Source organism: Mesocricetus auratus, unplaced genomic scaffold (genome assembly GCF_017639785.1).
Source record: "Mesocricetus auratus isolate SY011 unplaced genomic scaffold, BCM_Maur_2.0 Super-Scaffold_100025, whole genome shotgun sequence".
NCBI lineage: Eukaryota > Metazoa > Chordata > Mammalia > Rodentia > Cricetidae > Mesocricetus > Mesocricetus auratus.
Genome location: NW_024429206.1, coordinates 9244115 through 9264211, shown reverse-complemented (window position 1 = coordinate 9264211; position 20097 = coordinate 9244115). Strand labels below are relative to the sequence as shown.

Below are 20097 nucleotides of genomic sequence, written 5' to 3'. Positions count from 1 at the left end.
CCTTAGCTTCCTGCAGGTGACCTGGGTGTGACATTGGTGCACCTGTGATCCTAGCACTTGTGAGGCAGAGGCAGTAAGAGAGCAAGTTCAGGCTAGCCTGGGCTACAAGACTGTCTCAAAAAGCAAACCCCAAACAAACAATAAACAGACCTGAAGGGGCGGGAGAGATGTCCTAGTGGTTAAAAAGTACTTGTTGTTCTTCCAGAGAACCCAGTTCGGGTCCCAGCACCTATGTGTGGCAGCTCACAATTGCCTCTAACTCCAGGTCCAAACAACACTACCTTCTGGCCTCTGCAAGCACCTGACACACAGATAAGAAAGTGTGCACACGCAACAGTGGCGTAAGCTGAGCGAACAGAGAACGTGCGGAGATATCAGAGCCGCCTGAAGGAGAAACAGTGAGGAGGCTCAGGAAACAGAGCCTTCCTCTGATAGTGGCGTCCCACCTGCTTTGAGGGAATGGGACTGAGGGGCAGGGGAAGGGATGAGGAGGGCATCAGCATCTTGCTGCACCCTGGGAGGCGAGGTTTAAATAGTGAGACTCCATCCCACTCTCACGATGCTTCAGGCTGTTTCCAGCCACTTCTAGAGAGGCTGAGTGGAATTGTCAAGATACTGTCTGCTTATTTTGCACCCATGAGAAATGTCCCCAGTGACTTCTGGAATGGGGGTGGTAGGTGGTGGTGAGCAACAAGAGTTAATAGTTGGTGGAGAGACCATTGTTCCACTAGGGGGCGCCCTAGACAGGAGTCCATACCCAGAGCAGGACTATGACACCGCCCTGGATCCTTGGCATCTCCAGAGGGCTTGCTAACCACTGTACCCTAACGTTTGAATGTGAGATTCAGCAGGACTGATGTCACCTTGGAATGTGTGCCCTTTTATTGAGAGGAAGTCTCCATGTGTAGCTCAAGCTGACCTCAAATGGGCAACCATTTGCCCAGGTAGCAGCAGGATCGCAGCCATGCATTTTGGTCTGGGGACCCCCACCACGGGAAAACCAGGCAACTCCCAGCTGCAGCCCCTCTCCCTGGGGCCGGGGAGGACTTACTCATCTGTGTCTTTTTTGCTCTCTTCAATGAAGGCAATGGACTCAGATCTAAGGCGGTTGGTCACTTCATATGTTCGCAGGGTGACTCCAAAGATGTCCTCATGGTACCGGTTGTCATCCTATTGACAGGAACAGCCAGGGGATGGATCAAATGGCAGGAAGGGATTGGAGAGGGACAACCGGAGTGATATGTGGAATAGCATATACCCAGACAAGACAAAGGCTGAGCTGAACTTTGTGGGGTTCACTCAGGGCGGATAGCTTTGTGGGGTTCACTACTACAGCTGAAGGTCCTGGGGTATCTTTGGTCCCTAAGGCTGTGTGGTTCTCTGCTATTTTGTGCCTCTTGAGGCTGGGCAGCAAAGCATCTATGGGGTGAGCATTTGGAAAAAGGGTGGCTGCCTTGAGGATTCTAAGCATAGAAGAACCAACGAGGCCTGAAGGAAGCCTCAAGTTTTTTTTTGTCTCCTCCTTTAAACTCTCCTCTGAAAGTTCAGGTCCCAGCAAGGCTGAATTAAGTATGAAATGCTCCAGGTTATCGGTATCAGCAGATGGGAGAGGAAAAAGACAGTAGCTTTGGGGGATACAGCTAAGGGGTACAGCACTTCCCTAGCGTGCACAAGATCCTAGGAGAGAGAAAGTAGGGTTGGGGGCGGGGGCAGATTCAGAAGTGTTGGGAACTTCCTTGCAGAAGAGAGGGAGGGCTGGGCAGTTAGGAAGAACATTCCTTTTAAAAAACGTATTTAATTTTATTTTATGTGCATTGGAGTGCAGGTGCCAGTCAGATCTCCTGGAACTGGAGTTACAGACATTTGTGAACCACCATGTGGGCATTGGGAATTGAACCCAGGTTCTCTGGAAGAACAGCCAGTGCTCTTGACCACTGAGCTATCTCTCCAGCCCCAAGAAGAATATCCTTTAAGACTGACATCTTTGTGATTAGAAGGAGAGATTGATCTCAATGCTGATGAGGGCAGTGGCTAGGAGCTTGGCTTGCTTGGCAGGGTCTATGATATACTCAGGGTCTGTGATATACTCAGTTCCAGCACCCTGCTTCTGCAGCAGAGTGGTTCATTTCCAGTAGGGGAGGTTTCTCTGCCCTAGTCTGCAAAGCTCCTGGGAAGCTATGCAAGTGTTCCCAGGGAACTGTGTCAAAGACACCAAGGGAGTGGCAGGTCCCACAGCATCCCTTCTACCTAGCATGCCTCCCCCTGTAAGTTTATCAATGTGGGTACATATGTGGGTGTACACATATGGAGTCCGGAGGATGTCTCTCTCCATCATGCTCCACTTTATGACTGAGGCAGGGTCTCTCATTTGAACTTACAGCTCACTGATCCATCTAGTCTCATAGCCAGCTTGCTCTGGAAGTCCCCTAGCTCTGCCTTCTGTGTGTGCTGGGGCCACAGGCAGGCTGTCATGCCCATCTGGCAGTTACATGAGTGCTGGGGATTTGAACCTAGGTCTTAAAGCTTGTACAGCACGCACTGTGCCTGCTGAGCCATTTCCACCGTTGCTGGGCAATTTCTAGCAGAAATCTCTTTCCCCTCGCTGGGCTTGAGAATGAAGTTTAGGAGAAGAGCTTCTGTAAGAATGTGTGGTTACTGCTGGGCTCAGCAGGTAAAGGAACTTTCCACAAAGCCTGAATATGTGAGTTGAATCCCTAGGACTCACGTGACAGGAGGAAAAAATACTCTGAAAGGCGTGCTCTAACTTCTACATGTGTACCATGGCATGCTCTGCTCCCCCTGCCCCCAAAACTTGATTGTTTCTCATTTAAGAAATCATTGGCGGGATGGGGCCACCTCTGGGATTCAATTTCCACTTGTGCGGTGGTGGTCATATAGTTGGGACTCTGCTGGGGAAAATGTCATAGCTGTAACTGAGCCTTTGGATACACTAAGAAAAGGTCCCTTTGGGGGGCTGGAGTGATGGCTCAGTCGTTAAGAACACTAGCTGGTCTCCCAGACACCCTAAGTTCAATTCCCGGCAACCACATGATGGCTCATGACCATCTGTAATGAGATCTGGTTGACCTGCAGGGATACATGCAGACAGAACATTGCATACAAAATAAATATATCTTTAAAAAAAAGAGAGAAAAGGCACTTCCTTTAGGACGGTCATACTCCACTTGGGGGACACAGTTTAGAGATCAAGAGTCTGGGCCTCCAGTTTCCGCCTGTCCCCTTTGGATGAGCCATTTTGTTTCATGCCAACAATACGCAACTGTACGGGTCTGAGGGGCAGCCTGGCTTGGGGGGGGGTCAGGAAGCGTTGAGACAGGATGGCATCTGTATAACTACCCACCGGCTTACACACTTGCCATTTTTGTGTACTAGAGCTTAAAACCACACTGACTGTGTGTGTGTACCTGAATGCCTGGCTGTTCATCTCCTCCCAGCCATGGCCAGGTCCGACCCCGGTCCACAAGGACACAAAGAGCTCCCTGAATCATGGGCACAGATTAGGTGAGGGGGAAACTCCTGCTTGCCGGCTGTCACTCACCCTCAGTCTGCTGATGAATACACCAGCATCTTCCTCGGAGAGCTTCCCCTGTTGGGTCATTATGCGCTGGATGGCTTTGAGGACATCAGCAGCCATGGTGACATCCCCACAGACGTAAACGTGGCCTCCCTGCTCCTTCAGGGCACGGTACACAGGCTCAGCCAGCTGCTCCTGCAGCACATCCTGCACATATTTCTGCAGAAGAAGGGGTCGCTGTGAGAGGCTCGGTGTCCCAGTCCCAAAGGAAGCAGAGTGGGATGTGGGGGCTTGTGGGTAGGGCGATATTTTGTGAGGTGACCTCAGGGGAATGGGACTAGGGACCAGAAAGAGTACAACAAGGGACCAAAGCACTGTGTGTGAGGGCAGCTCAGGCAGCTCAAGCTGGTCTGCTGAGGACCCTCTGGGGAGCCGAGGGGGGGGTGCTCCCTAAGTCACCTCCAGGGGGACCCCCCCAGCATGTATGGTTCATCTTGACTGTCAACTTGATAAAACCTAGACTCTCCTGGGAGACGAACCTTTGGGTGTGTCTGTGAGGGAGTCTCTAGACTGGGTTAATGAGGGTGGGCGTGTCTCCCCTGAGTATGGGCGGCACCATTCCATAGGCTGTGCCTGGACTAAATAAAAAAAAGAGGTAACCCGAGCACTAGTATTCACCTCTCTGCTCTGCAGATGCAAATGTGGCTGCGTGGGTCAGGTTCCTGCGGAGATGCCCTCCTCGCCACCATGGACTGTAGCCTGTATCCCCTAACTGGGAGCTCACACAAAACCTCCCTTATTTAAGTTGTTTTAGTCACGTATCTTGTCATAGCCGGGAGACAAGTAACCGAAACACAAAGGGTCTTAGCTACCTTCTCCTTTTCCCCCAAGGGGTGGTGGTTACCGTTGGGTCAGAGAAACTCAGGGCAGAAAGCCAGGGAGGAAGGGGCTGCCAGCCTCCACCCTCCCCCACTTCCCCAATAAGCTGGCTGTTACAGCAACGGTGGAAGTAAGGGCAGGCTAGGAGCTTGTGAGCCGCACAGAGGTGCTCCATTGCAGTTTGTTTAGTGGCCCAGAAACAACTCCTATGTGAGGTTGGCATTCTGCTGATGGCCACTCCCTCCCTCCCCCCACCCCAGTTACCAAACTGCCCCTTTCCATATCCTCTGACTGCCCTTCTCAACATGCCAGAGGTCCTAGCCTGGTGCCTGGGATCTCCAAACTGCCCCTTAACCCAGCAGTCAGAGCTCCAGTCCAGTGGCCTGTGTTTATTCTGGTCAGTGCTGTCTCTTTGTGGGCTGTAAAATAAATATATTTTGAGCTTCTTTTTTAATTTTAACTTAATTTTTTTGAGCATGGTCTTATTGTATAGCTCAGGCTGGCTTTGAACTCATAATTTTCCTGCCTCTGCCTCCCAAGTGCTTGAATTATAAGGTATGGGTCCCCATGCTCAGCTAGGTTCTATATAAAAAGTTATTTTATTGTTGAAAAAATATACACAACATAGAATATACCATGTTAAAGTATACCATCCACCTATAATCCCAGCATTTGGGAGGTAGAGACAAGGAGGATTACAAATTCTAGGTTGGGTTGGGTCAAAGAGTGAGTTCTAGGCCAGCCTGGGCTACATAGTGAGATCACATAATACAGTTATTAAATATATTCAAGGGTCTCGGTCCTATCCAGGCCTTCTGAGTACAGAGCAGGTTTGAGTGGGGGCACTCGGAAGTGGAGTGTCTTAGTTTCCTAAGGTGAGAAAGCACCCTGATGAAAGCAACTTAGGGGAGAGAGGGTTCATTTTTAGCTCAGGCCCATCATGGCGGGCACATTCCAGTGGTAAGAACGGGAAGCAGCTAGTCACGTTCACGCCCACAGTCCAGGGCAGTGAGGGACGGATGCATGACGTTCAGTGCCCAGCTTGCTCCTGGCTTTTCATTCTGTCCAAAGGAAATGGTGCTTTGCACACATCCAGGGCGAGCCTTCATGCCTTGATTTACCCAAGTAAGAAAATCTTCCTCAGTCATGTCCACAAGCCAGCCTAGCCCAGACATTTTTCCTTGAGTCCCTCTTCCTGGGTAATTTTAGATTGTTTCAAGTGGGCAATAAAGACTGGCTAACATGGGGTGCTCTGTGTGTGTGTGTGTGTGTGTGTGTGTGTGCGTGTGTTGGCATTCACAAGCATACTTATTCGTGCACACTGAGTGTGGCCCGGTATGGGCTGGGTTACCTTTGGCCTGTCAGGTTCCCGGGAATAGGCAGTATACAGCTCTCTGAAGACACCCTTGTTCTTGGCTTGCAGGGTCTCCTCTCTGTAGATGTGATCTATCTTAGATTGTCGACACCCGAAGACCAGGACCATGGGGCAGGGATTCATTCCTGGGGACCAGAAGAGCCCATATCACAATGGCTTCAGTGCCCAAGTAGGCAGTGGTTGAGCCACAGGAACAGGGGTGCCAGGACCTCAGGGTGTAGCATGCAGAGGACAGCTCACACACATGGGGCAGATGGTTAAGCACACAGGTGCGTCCACACATTTTCACCCATGCACACAGACTGAGCACAGCCTGTGAGGTACAGGGGACATTCCTTTCCTCTTCTCGTTCCATCCATAGGCCCGTCCCTGACTCCTTAGCAGCTCACTATTGGAAAATACTGAGTCCAGACTGGAGCCTGATGGCCTGGGTCTGAGTCCCAGCTCTGTACGACCCTGAGCAAGCCACTTCTCTCTCAGAGCCTCAGTTTCCTCACGTGAAAATGGAAGCACAAGTTAATCTCCAGAATGCAAGGGAAAGGGTGATTCCAGGGTCCCCCAGGGTGTGAAAACCTGCAGATGGCCCAGTTCTTTATGTAAAATAGCATAGTATTTTCTAGAACTCCTACATATTTTCCTTCGTACCTTCCGCTACCTCTCTACTTATAACAACTGATGCAATGTAAACCCTCTAAAATTATTGCTATACTTCATTGCTTAAGGAGAAAAGTCTGTAGATGTTCAATACAGACTCCACAATTTTCTGCAATTGTTTGATGTCCAGTCGGGCAATCAGCTTCAGAACCCAGTGTGTGGGCTGATGGTAATTACACCAACCACCTACTGGGGTCACTGTTCTGTCGGAAACACAGTTCTTTGTGGAGCATGTATCTTTTCCTCCCTCCCTCCCTCCCTCCCTCCCTCCCTCCCTCCCTCCCTCCCTCCCTCCCTCCCTCCCTCCCTCCCTCCCTCCCTCCCTCCCTCCCTCCCTTCCTCCCTCCCTTCCATTCAATTAATCCTCCATGGCTGGGAACTATGTAGACCAGGTTGGCCTGAAACTCACAGAGATCTACCTGCTCTGGGTCCTGGGGTTAAAGGCAGTGCTATCCATAGTCTGTCTAGGTTTTACATTTGTATTTGTGTTGTCCTTCTGTCTTATACTGTTGGATGCCTTGTTTGATGAGTCTGCAACTGGGGATCTTTTCTCTCTTTTTTCCAAACCTGAACTTCATCTCACACAGAAAGGCCCGTTCTTGGTTGGTTCACAGGACAGTTACATGCACAAACCCATTTGACAAGGATGCGTGCCTATCCTTGGTGGCATATTTAGGACCAACTGTCAAGTCAAAGAAATGCCCTCTGATGATGAGATTTCAGACCCCTGGGACAATCTGTTTGGGTAGGTTGTTCAAACTGCACCTGTGGCCACATCAGCACGACAACCCCCTCCTCTCCCCTTCTCAGGCAATGAGGTAAAGCAGGGGCCCTCTATCTTTCTCTGGGTCAGAGGTCAGTGGCCCCTGGACCATATGTACCTTTGTGTTGGATGTCAAATTGTCGCTGTTGCCAGAAGCTTCGGAAGGGTGCAATGCCGGTGCCTGGGCCAACCAGGATGCAAGGAACCTGGGGGTTTCGAGGCAGGTGGAAGCTAGGGGCGCTGGACAGAAATGATAGAAGATTCATTTGCACTGCTCCATGTTGAAAGCCCGGGTAGTCCAGGCAGCCATCTTAGAGAGATTTCCTGTTCCTTAGTGGGACCATGGGGCCCCCTTTAGAGTGAGAATTCACAGACTAGAGCAATTTAAAAGTAAGCTTGCTAGGGTTTGACTCTTTTTCCATTCCCTATCTCTTGTCGTCAGGCTAAGTCTCATGGACAATAAGTCTGGGCTAACCTGGACTGTGTTCTGGTTTTGGGAATGGGGACCCCTTTGTTGGGAGTTATTGTATACATTGTGGGAGTTCAAAGTGACACCTTGGGCTCCTACCAACTTGATGTCAGGAATAACTCTGGAATTATGACAATCAAATGTCCCCAGAGTGGTACACAGAGGGAGAAATCACCCTGGATTGAATTTTAAGTTAAAAAAATTCAACTGTGTGTGTGAGTATATGTGTGTATGTTTATGTGTACATATGAAGGTCAGAGGTCAACATCAGGTATCTTTCTACCAATTTCTATTTTCTTTTTGTTTTTTTGAGACAGGGTTTCTCTGTGTAACAACCACAGCTGTCCTGGAACTCACTTTGTAGACCAGGCTGGTCTCGAACTCACAGAGATCTGCCTGCTTCTGCCTCTGCCTCCTGAGTTCTGGGACTAAAGGTGTGCACAACCACCACCTGGCCTCCACTTTATTTTTTGAGCCAGGTTTTTCCATGGAACCCAGAGCTCCCTGACTCAGTGGCTAGCTGCCACTAAGCTCTGTGAACCGGGCTGTCTCTGCCTCACAGACATGAGTCACCCTGCCTGGCTTTTCAATGGGTGCTAAGGATTTGGGCTTGGATCCTTACACCTGTGAAGCAGGTACTTTACCCACCGAGCCATTGGCCCAGGCCCTGACTTTAGCGTCCTGTCCCACTCTTGAGAACCAGCCTTTGGTCATCCACGAGTTCCTTACTCAGGGGTTGCAGACACCAGAGTCTAAAGGAGCCACCTGGAGATGCTCACATGTATATCCCCCAGGCTGTGAGGTTAGGCTGTGCTTAGGACCCCTGTTTTAAGACCAACTCTGTGAGACCCTGATGTGGTGTCCCATGCCACCAACATTCTACCCTCCACAGGAGACAAGAGTGGTGGCCAAGCCAGTGTTGCAGCGGAGCATCCACCGAGGAAGCAGCTGTATATGACATGAGGGTCCCACCTCGGGACCCTCCTTCAAGCGGGGAAATCTCCTATTGATGGGGGTGTTTAGTACAACCCAATCTCTGCAAAGCAAAATATAAACGAGGAGCCATTGAGATGGCTCAGCATATCAGACACTTGCTGTGCAAGCCTGCTGATCTGAGTTCGATCCCCGGAACCCACATAAAGATGGGAGGGGAGAGCTAATTCAGTGAACTTGTGCTGTGATCTCCGAGTGTGTGTCTTGTGTTCACACTCACACATCACACACACACACATGTAAATAAAAAGAAGAAAACCAACCCGTGTGTCTTTTACCCTCTGCCTACCACCTCAAGGACATCTGATGATGTCTGAAGACATTTCGGGTTGTTACGTCTTCAAAGATAGAATGCCCACTGGTCTGTAAAGTTCATGAAGGTTGAGACCATCTTTCCCTGGTCTTCTGTAAGTATTTATTACCCAGCTGTCTGGGTATCCCTTATCCTGTCTCCCTAGCAACTCAAAATGATGCAGGACATTGGTGCTACCCCTGCCTCACCTGCCTTCTATCTAAAGCCCTTCAGGTGGGACCTTCATATAATCCAATGTCCAATAAAGGGCATCAAGGTGCTGATAGGAGATGGCCATGCACCTCTCGTCATCTGTTACTCACCCTCTCACGAAGCAGGGGACTACATCATCAGCCTGTATCCGGTTGAGCCAGGAGGAGCACACGCCATGGTGAATTGGTCCTTCCCCATCTAACGGAACGAGCAGGTGGTCCATCTCATCATGTCATGCACTGTCTCACTTTTCCAGCCCCACCCCCACCCCTCATCCCTGGTGAAGAACCTCCCAGTTCAATGCCAAGTGTTGTGCCTCGGAGTTCCAGACTCGGCGGATCTCTGCTTCTGAAGGGGAGGAGGAGCTAGCACACTCAGAGTGAGCTGATTATGCCTGTGCACAGGGTCTGGATGCGAATACTCAGACCCCGCCCACTTGAGGGCCTGGGTCAAGGTGCTCTGAATGGCCTGTTCATCTGGGTCTCAGAGCTTCTAGGCACTGTGCATTTCAGTGGCTTGATCACAAGGGAAAAATATCACAGCAGTGCTTATGTTATTTAGCCTCATTCAGGCCTGCATGATGCCACTATGAGTGCTGCCCCGAAAGATGGACAGGATGAGGGGAAACCTAGGTGCTGCTCCTAAACACACACCATGCCTATTTCTAACCATATCCACGGTTAGCTCAGCTATGGGAACACACTCCATTCCCTGGGCTTGGCTGGCAGTGTCCTGATCTGATCCACGGGCAGTTAGCTCGGGGAGAGACCTCCAGACACGCGAGAAGCTCCCAGCTGGTGCTTTTCCCCCATGCCCACCTCGGGTGTGATAGGAGACAATGGCCACAGTGAGGTGCACCTCATCCGGGTACATGTCTGGAGAGGAGCTGATGGAATAGTAACGAGGCTGCAGCAGCGACAGCTGGGTGAGGAGCAGCGTGGCTGGCATCTGGATGGACGGGAACTCCTCCAGCACCTCCACCATGGTGGGGTTCTTGCCCCATTTCCACTCTTCGTATTCCTGTAGCCCCTGTGGCAAGAGAGGACAGAGAGGGGCTTGAGTCCAGGTCCCAGATTGACAGTGGGGCCTGGAGGGAGGCCAGGGGAGAGGCGAACCGACCCAAGGCTATTCAGTACCTACAGTGGGGGAACGCAGTTCTGCCTCTGAAATAGATTGACACTTAAGGTTGTGGTTCAAGTGTGAACTGTCCCCCATAGTCACATGCTTGCACACTTGAGTCTCAGCTGGTAGTGCTGTTTTGGGAAGTTGTAGAATCCTTGGAAGGTGGAGCCCAGCAGGAGGAAGTGAGTCACTGGGGGGCGGGCCTTCAGGTTTTATAGCCCAGTCCAGTTCCTGTTGCCTCTCAGCTTCCTGACTGCAGATGCAATGTGAACAGCTGCCTCATGTGACTGCGGCTATACCTTCCCTGTCATGATGACTGCACCCTGTGGTCTTTCTTGCCTTAAGTTGCCTATTAGTGGGCAGTTGGTCACAGTGATGGCCATAGTTATTCTGAAATACCCAAGGCTGGTTAATTGGTTCAGTAGCAATTTATCACTCACATCCTGGAGGTTCGTGGTTGGGCACCAGCAGATTTTTTGTCGGGGAAAATCTACTTTGTAGATCTTGGTGGCACTAGCGACATGTTCTCACATGGCATAAGGGGGGAGCATATTTCCTGGCTTTTTATAAAAATATCTATCTGGCAGAACCCTTAACTCAATTGTCTTGCAAAAGCCTCTCCCTCTCCCTCTCTCCCCTCTCTCTCTTTTTCTTTTTTCCTTCTTCCCTCCCTCCCTTCTTTTTTCTTTCCTTTCCTTTTCTGTCTTCCCCTCCCTCCTCTCTCTGTTCCCTTCTGCAGTACTAGTCCTTGTGACTGAAAATTCAAAGCCTTGTGCACATTACTGCGGCTTCCAGCCATCAAGCTGCACCCCTGGTTACTCTATCTCTTAATGCCATCACCCGTTAAGTGACACACCAACTCTAACCAAGGGAGTCTAATTTTGATGAGAGAACTCTAGGGACCATAAACACCCCACAGAAGTGGTTTGTCACCACCCCATTTCACAGATGAGGCTATGAAAACACAGAGTCCTGGTAAGCTAGGACTAGGCTTTGTATCTGAACCAGGGAAGGCAACCTTTAGCCCGCACATCGGTCCCTGACCACCACATGTTTGTGTGGCCTGTGAAGTAAGAATAGTTTTTATATTTTAAAAGATTTACTTTAAAATTTTGTGTGTTTGTGTGTGTGTGTGTATGTGTGCGCGCGCACACGCGCACACCCACCCTCACATGTGTGTGCATGTATCTGCGTGTATATATGAGTGCTTGCAGAGGCCAGAAGAGGGCATCCGATTCCCTGGAGCTGGAATTACGGACAGTCATGAGTCACTTGCCGTAGATGCTGAGAACTAAACCAGGCTCTGCGGGAACAGCAAGTTCTTTAACTGCTGCGCCTCTTCAGCCCTGAGAAGAGTGTTTTTAAAGGTATCTATTTCCGACGCTGAGCCTCACTGGCCTCCAGCTGCTGGAGGCTGCATTACTCATTTCTCTTCCTGCTGTGTTGGAATCCCTGACAAGAAGCAACCTAAAGGAAGGCGGATTTGTTTTGGTTTACAGTTCAAGGAGATACAGCCAATCATGGTGAACACGTGTCTGCAGGCGGCCATCGCGCTGCACACATGCAGCAGGAATGAAACAGAGAAGGAACAGGGATGTGGAGCTGGGCTGTAAGACCTCAGGGATCTCCCCTAACCACCCACTTCTAGGGAGGCCACATCCACTAACAGTTCCAGGCCTTTCCAACAGTGCCACCAGCAGTGGACCAAGGAGGAGCCTGTGGGGGACACTGTACATTGAAAAGTTAATTTTTATTCATTTTAATTGAGTACAGCTGTGTGTCTACATGTGAGTATGTGCACTCAAGTGCAGGTGCCGGCAGAGGCTGGGGGCTCAAATCCCCTGGAACTGGAGTTAACAGATAATTGTAAGCTGCCCGATGTGGGTGCTGGGAACCAAACCTGGGTCCTCTGGAAGAGCGGCAAGTTCTCTGAGCAGCTGAACAAACTCTCCAGCGCCACTTTTCACAATCCAAAACATCAGAGGTCTCATGACCAAGGGCCTTCAGTGGAGGCTAAACTGACTTTCCTGGCAGTGACCGTTACCAGAAACTGGCATTCGGCAGCTGTGCTGCTGCTGGGCATGGATTCCTGCAGGGTGTTCAAGCTCACGACACATGTCAAGGGAACCATGACTTGGGCTCTAGGAGCCTGCAAGGACTGTGGGTGTTTTTCAGAAACCACACTGCAAGGGAGACCCTTCCACCCGACCTCATTCCTTTTCTTCTTCTCGGTGGTCAGCTTTGTTTTGCGGTCGGACCATTCCCTCCTAGCCCCCTCTATGTCCCGGGCCATCTTCTCTTTCACAGGTATTTCTGACAACAATAATAAAATCCCACTCATTTATCTTGTCTTGGAGACTCTGTGCTTTCCCGAAGAAGTGGACTTTATATGAAGTTCTCTCTCAAAGAATACTATGCAAAATGTTCCCTCGTCATACTCACCCCCACCACCATTAATCACAAGTTTCGAGTCCAAATTGTACATATTCTAAAAGTTATAAAATGCTGCTAAGGATGCAAAGTGACGGCCACCCGTTCTACCATGGCCATCTGTCGCCAGCTCCCCCACCGCAGAGTCCTCGCTGCCTTCTGGTGTTTATTTTCACATTTCTCGATAATATGCACTAGCTAATGAGACTCTCCCTGCTACTCACCACCCAGTCCACCTTCTTGGATAGCAGAAAAAAAATGGCGTCTGCTGGGGGCTTGCTTCCTTGGAGGGACACCTCCCCCTTCCTGGAAACACTGAGTAGTTTTTACATTTTAGATTTATTTTATGTGTCTGAATGTTTTTCCTGAGTGTGTGTGTGTGTGTGTGTGTGTGTGTGTGTGTGTGTGTGTACCATGAGTGTGCCTGGTGATTCCAGAAGTCAGAACTGCCATGCATTTATGGGAATAAAATCCTGGTCCTCTGTTCCTCTGCAAGAGAGCCAGTGCCCTGGACTGCTAGACATCCCTCCATTGAAAACCGTACGTCTTTTATTTCTTGTGCACATGTGCGTGTGTGTGTGTGTACATGTTTGTGAGGGTGTGTGAGTCAGTGTGATTGTGTATATGAGTGTGTGTATCACTGTATGTGTTTGTGAGGGTGTGTGTGAGTCAGTGTGTATGACTGTGTGTGTGTGTGCGCGCGCACGAGCACATGCACATACAAGTGGAGTTCTGAGGGCAACTCTCAGGAGTAGGCTCTCCTTCCACCCTGCGATCCTGGGTATTGAATTGAACTCAGGTTGTCAGCAGACACCTTTACATGCTGAGCCATTTTGCCAGCCTGTTTTGTTTTCTTTTGACAGTGTCTCATGCATTCCAGGCTGACACTGAGCTCTCCAAGTAGTTGAAAACGACCTTAAACTTCGGATCCTCCCGACTCCACATCCTAACTGTTGAGATAAGAGGCATGAACTACCAAGTCTAGTTTATATGATACTGGGGATTAAACCCAGGGCTTCCTGTGTGCTAGGTAAGAGCTCTACCCACTGAGCCACATCCCCAGCCTTAGGTGCCCTAATGAGCAAGGCCAGAGAACAGCTTGGGTAGGCACCTTCACCGTGTTTAGGCAAGGGTGGTAAGGGTGGTAAAGCTGTGGGGTTCACCTGTTTACCAGAGGTCTCTTTTCTAGAGGTCTTTTTTGTAGCAATTCTGGACCAGAAACAACCATTGTTACCACCACCAGAACCGAACCCCTGACTGCAAACCCACTTTCTTCCATGTTACCTCTTATCTATGTGTGTGTTAAGGTGGTGCTGCCAAGAGGTCAAAATCACAAAGAAAGGTGCTTAGAGTTATTATAGGGCCAGAGGAGTCAGAGGGGAGGAGCCAATATGGCGACAATATGCAAATTAGAACACGCCCCCCTTGCTCACGACTGCCACCCGCTGTAAATAGTTGGAAGAGCATATTCTCTGCTTTCCACAGCCCAGGCCCTGCAGGGCTCCCAGGACCCACCTTGCTGAGGACCAGCAGCCTCTGCTTCTCTTTCTCGCTGGTGGCCAGGGAGGCAAACTGCTGCAGCTGCAGGGGTGTGGGCGGTGTGGTGATGTCCAGGTAGTACTTGAAGGCCTGGAAGATGGTGCAGGGTGGGAGGCGAGGTTCATCCTTCCAATTACTGATGACACCTGGGGAGGCACAGTGGGAACGAGGCTCCAGTCACGCCATCCTCACCACCCATAAATCCAGGTGCAGAAAAGGAAGCACAGAGAAGTTGAGGGAGGAGTCTGCCCTGGGTCACACAGCTTTCAGGTGTGAAGACAAGCATTCAGGCCTCACACCTTGCTCTAACTGCGCTGTACCCCGGGGCTCTCCATGTCCATGGCTTCTGCATTCAGTGAGCTTGGCAGAGGAATGAAAGCAATGGAGAGCAAGCAAGCGAGCAAGAGAGAGAGAGAGAGAGAGAGAGGAGAGAGAGAGCGAGAGCAACTTCATTTGTACTGAAGTGTACACATTCTCTTCCTTGTTATCCCTAAAGCTTGGAGACCCATGGGCTTTGAAGGATCTTCAAGCCAGGCATGGCTGTTTGTGTCTGTGGTTCTAGCACTTAGGAGGCTGAGGCAGGAGGATGGAAAGTTGGAAGTCAGCCTGGTCTACATAGGAAAAGGAAAGAAGGGGAAAGAGGAAGAGAAAAAGGATGAAGAAAGGAAGGGAAGGAGGGAAGAAAAAAGGGAGGGAGACAGAGGAAGAACAGAAGCAAGGGGGAAGGGGAGGGAGGAAGGGAAGGGAGGAAGGAGGGAAGGAGGCAGCAGGAGTGTGGTCGGAAGCCCTCACCGACAGGCCTACCATGCCTTGGCGGCTGTTCTGCCCACTTGGGCAGAGCCGGGTCAGCCGGGAACCTCACCCAGAGCCGTGTTCCTCTCCTCCAGCATCTCCACCTTCACCATGTGGTTGGCAGGCGGTGCATCCTCCAGCCGCTCAATGAGTGCATTCACGAGGTCCTCGTGGTTGCCAGGGAAGACTCCCAGGTGGTCCCCTGGCTGGTACTGCAGCTCCTGATTCCCATTGGTGTGGAGACGCACGAAGATGGTTGAGCGGCTGCAGGGAGCGAGGGGGATCGTGGGACAAAGACCGCCACCCTGTCCCTCCTTTGCCTCTGGTCTGTCTCTATTGGCAGTACGCCCCCTGTTTCTGTGTTCCCTGGCTCTGGTCTGGTGAGACACATGCCCAGAACTCATCACATAGATTTTCCCAAGCTCTCCAGTCAGCTGTCCATCACCAGAGCCAGCAGCCAGGTCCCAGACTAGGGACATCACACATGCGATGGCTCATCTCTATCTCAACACTCTTCTTGAGACCAGCCCCCAAGCTCTCATGACCTCACTGGTGTTCCTAGTTCAGTTTTCCATTCTGTTCCATCTTACCCTTAAGCTCTGAGTCCTGCTACAACCTGCTATTTTGTCTGAGATGTATCTGTTTCTTTTTGTCTCACTTTTGCCTGTTATGGTATCATTTGCTTCCATCTGAGGCTGGTGATATATGCTAGGATAACAGGAACACCATGGCACGGAAAATTTGTCTATTTTGGCCTTACATTTATCTCCATGACAATGGCTGGCACATAGTATGTCTTCAGAGTCCTTGCTGAATGACGGACTTCAGTCTTCCAGGAGTAACTAGTTGCTAGCCTTGTCCTTAGTATCCACCAGGGTTTCTCAGGGACCTTACTCTAGCCACACACAGGGTGTCTCTGGTTTATGAAGTTCCATTTCTTACTTCTCATAGAATTCTATGCTCTCTCAATTTCTTTTTACGTGTCTGTGTGTGCACATGCACATGTGCATGTGGCGGTGACAGTGGCATGTGCTTGCCATGGTGTGCGTGTGGAAGTCAGAGGACAACTTAAAGGACTTGGTTCTCTCCTGATCTGTAGTCTCAGGGATTGAACTCAGGCTGTCAGGGTTGTCAGCAAGTGTCTTTACCCACCGAGCCCTCTCGCTGACCCTCTACTCTCTTTTGCAAGCAAGGCCCATCTCGTGGTATAAGAAGGCCTTGCAGGGGCTCAGGGCCTCTCCTGAGGAGATGCATCCATGTGTGAGAGTGCAAGGCCCTGGGAAGAATCTGTCTACTTGATCCACCTGCGTGGGTTTGTGTGTTTCCAACCCAGGAGGCTCACATTAACCAGCTGCTTCAAGAATGGAGAGATCGCGCTGTGGGTAAGAGCTCTTGCTGTTGTTGTAGAGGTGTTAGCATTCAGGCATCTGTACTGGCCTGCCCGTGGGGTTCTGACTGGATAGGCCCTCAGCTGCAGCCACTAAGAGCACCACCTGTGCACACTCACAATGTTGCCTTTTAAAAGGGTCCTGCCCACCTCCCATCTTCCTGTTTCTCTTTGCTTCTCTGCCCCCCTCTCTCTTCTCTTCTGCCACTCTTGCCCCCAGAAGCTGGTCTCCCCTCCCCTCTTTCCCCCAATTAAAAAAATCCTCCACCCGAGCTCGGTCACATGTTGTCTTTCTCTCATGTGCTTTTTAAAATCACAGCAAGAAGACCCAGGTTTCATTCCCAGCACTCGTGGCAGCTCACAACCACCTGTAACTCCAGTTCCAAGGGAATAAGATTCCCTCTTCTGGGTACTGCACATCCATGGTACACAGACACACATGAAGACAAAGCATCCATACACATGGAATAAAATAAAACTTAAAAAAACCCAAGGAATGAATCCTTGGGGCTGGAGAGCTCCCTCAGTGGTTAAGAGCACTGACTGTGCTTGCAGAAGACCTGGATTTGGTTCCCAGCACCCAATGGAGGCTCACATTCATCTCCAACTCCAGACATTGCTTTTTTTTCCTTGCCAACCGACTGGTCTCAGTGGAGGGAGAAACTCGAGTTCCCCACATGTAAATCACACTTGAATAGACCAAGAGAACTTGCTATTTAGGGATGTTTCTGGCACAACTAAGAGCTCCTTTGTGCTGCAAATAGCCACAGTTATTAAAAATAGCTAAATGGGCACATATCTTTGTGTGTATGTGGGGTGGGGAGAGTGTGAAGTCATTTCTTGAAGCCTGGAGCCCTGTTTGTGATATGATGGGGCACTTGGGATGCCTAACGATGGGTTCCTAGGGTTTGGGATGCTCCTCCCCACTCCCAAGAGGATCCTGCCCTCTCTGGGACGCTGAGCTTGTCAGTTATAGCATCTCATGTGACCAGTTTTTCTCTCTAGTTTACATCAGCCTTTGGTTCCTGGGAGCGAAGAAATCACCACCATTGTTTCCACTGGCGACAGGAAGAGATTGGCAGAAGCCACTAACCAGCAGGGGGCACTGCAAGGCCTCTAATACAGGTGCCGGTTGCTCAAGCCCAGTCTTTGAAAAGCTTTCAAATCAACACCCACTTTCCTCCCTGTACCAGGACTTGTTCCCAACAGGAAGGCCCAGGGCCTGAACCAGTTGAACTGGCTGATGCTCTTTCGCTTCCCCCAGGCCTCCTGACCCTGCAGGTGATTGGACAGTAAAGGAGGGGACAGGATAGGGGACAGACAGGATGTGGTCAGTAGGTATGTAGAAGGTGGGTCCAGGTTCCGTCCCATCTGGGATTTTGCACAGGATGACTTTGCAGGTGACAAGGAGGGCGTGGCTGGGTGCCCAGGGAACCTGGATGGACAATCCTCAATGTTTTGCTGTGAAGTTGTGTTTCACCGGCCAACCTGAACTCCAATTGCCATCATTGAACCATTCTGCTGTGTTTTTTTTTTCTGTTTGCTAAGCTCTGGGATAGGGATATTTTTTCTTTCCCTCTCTCTCTCCCTCCCTCCCTCCTTTCCTTCCTTCCTTCCTCCCTCCTTCCTGTTCCCTTCACAGACAGATGTTCTCACACTGTAGTTCAGACAGACAGACAGAAGCACAGACGCATGCATGCACACACAAAGACACACACAGACACATACGTACTGGGACACAAAGGCAGACACATGCACAGCAGGGGTCAGATAGGTTCACAGGTGAGGCAACAGTTTTTTAACATGCTGCATTAGGTAGAAAAATCGGAACAGCTAATAGCTCCGTCCGGCCAGAAGGGTAATGGGAACCGTGTAATAGCTGCCCTCAACAAGGTGCAGCTATCAGTGAGGGCTCACGAGGCTGTAGGCACTGGGGAGAGAGTGATGGGCAAAGGAGAGCGGGCAGGATGTCCTGTTCTCACAGAGAGAAGTCACTTACAGATCTCACAGTTAGGGGAGTGGATGTGTGGCCGCGGTGGGAGGGTGGTGTAAGGGCGACGGTGGTCACTCTGTGGTCTCATATTTAAACATAATGTGGAGTGAGCACACAAAGACCCCTGGGCAGGGTGATGTAGGAGAGAGGGACAGATAAGCCCAGGGCAGAAAAGAGGGACAGCATGTTACGAAAGCGGAAACATTGCTGTCCTTCATTTTATGTTGGCCGTGTCCTGCTATGTTGTCCAGGCTACCTTCTAGCGCATTATGTAGCCCAGGCTGGCTCGGCTCTGAACTATAGGTGCTCAGTGCATCAGGAAATCCCCTTGACCCAGCCTCTTGAGTGCTAATATTAAAGGTATGTGTTAGCATGCCTGGCCATGACTGCAGAGTTTGAGAGAGAGATGGGTAGATTCCAGGGATCTCTTCATGACCTGTCAGGCAAAGATTTCAGAGAGTCCCCTTTGATCTGCAGGAACCACTGTAGGCTGTGAAGTGTATCTGCTTCAATTAGCATTTTAAAAAAGATCTCTTGGGCTGCATTATCTAAAAAAAAAAAACCCACAAAAAACAAACACGGTTCTTGGACTAAGGAAATGCTGTGTAGTTAAGTATGCTTGCCACACAAGCAGAGGACCTGCATTCAGATTCCCACTCGCAAGTAAAACGCTGGGTGAGGTGGTGTGCATCTGTTACCTGTAGGTGGAGAGGAGGGTGCCTGGGGTTCACGGATCAGCAGTCTAGTTGAAACAGTGACCTCCAGGTTCAGTGAGAGCATATCTCAAAAACTAAGGTTGAGGGTAACCAAGGTGGATTCCGCCTGCCACCCCGGGCTTCTATACATATGTACACACATGCAAAAATGTGTGTACCTCATATAGACATAAAGATTGCTCTATTCGGACCTTCTATCCCTGTTCATTGAAAATTCCCTCTGTGCCTTTGAGGAGTTTGCATTTCCCTTTCTGGGCATGTTCTCTCTTCTCTGAAGTCTTCTCTCCTTACCAATCAATCTCAGGCCTTCACTCTCTCTCCTCCCCTTGACTTCTAGAAGTTTCTGTTTCTACCCTGCCCACACTCACCCCACTACGCAATCTCTTACACATTGATTTTCCTAATTACTGTAGCTGTAACACAAAATTCCTTTCCAGGCAGGATGCTGAATATGTGTGTGGGGGTCACTCTGGATGGGTCACCTTCCAAAGTCCACTAACTTCTTGGCACTGTACCTGTAATTAAGGCTTGCTAGTGGGAATGATTTATGGTATCTTATTTGTGATTTCCTAGGCCAGAGAGTCAGTCCCCACTTTGGTCTTGGTCTGGGGAAATGGGTGAGTTATGCTTTTCCACTCAATTATACTTAAAAAATTAAATTTTATAATGCATTATCTTTCAAAAACATATTTAGTTATTTTTATTTTATGTGTATGTGTATGGGCATTTGGCCTGCATGTATATTTGCACACCACGTGCTTGTCTGGGCCCACAGAGGCCAGAAGAGGGCATCAGATCCTCTGGAACTGGAATTATAGGTGGTTGTGAGCCACTATGTGGGCACTGGGCATCAAACCCAACTTCTCTAGAACATCCAGTGCTCTTAACCACTGCCCTATTGCTCCAGCCCCCAAACTCCTTAGGCACAATTTGGTGTCTTTTCTG

At 50.1% G+C, this 20097-nt stretch overlaps 1 protein-coding gene across 1 annotated transcript in view; it reads right to left on the bottom strand.

Moving 5' to 3' along the window:
• Nos1 (nitric oxide synthase 1) overlaps positions 1–20097 on the bottom strand; it is a 109356-nt gene that overhangs the window by 5070 nt on the left and 84189 nt on the right. Inside the window, 8 exon segments of the mRNA XM_040731341.1 lie at positions 1052–1170; positions 3560–3754; positions 5766–5914; positions 7325–7446; positions 9284–9371; positions 9992–10202; positions 14241–14410; positions 15127–15320. Coding sequence (XP_040587275.1) covers positions 1052–1170; positions 3560–3754; positions 5766–5914; positions 7325–7446; positions 9284–9371; positions 9992–10202; positions 14241–14410; positions 15127–15320 — 1248 coding nt within the window.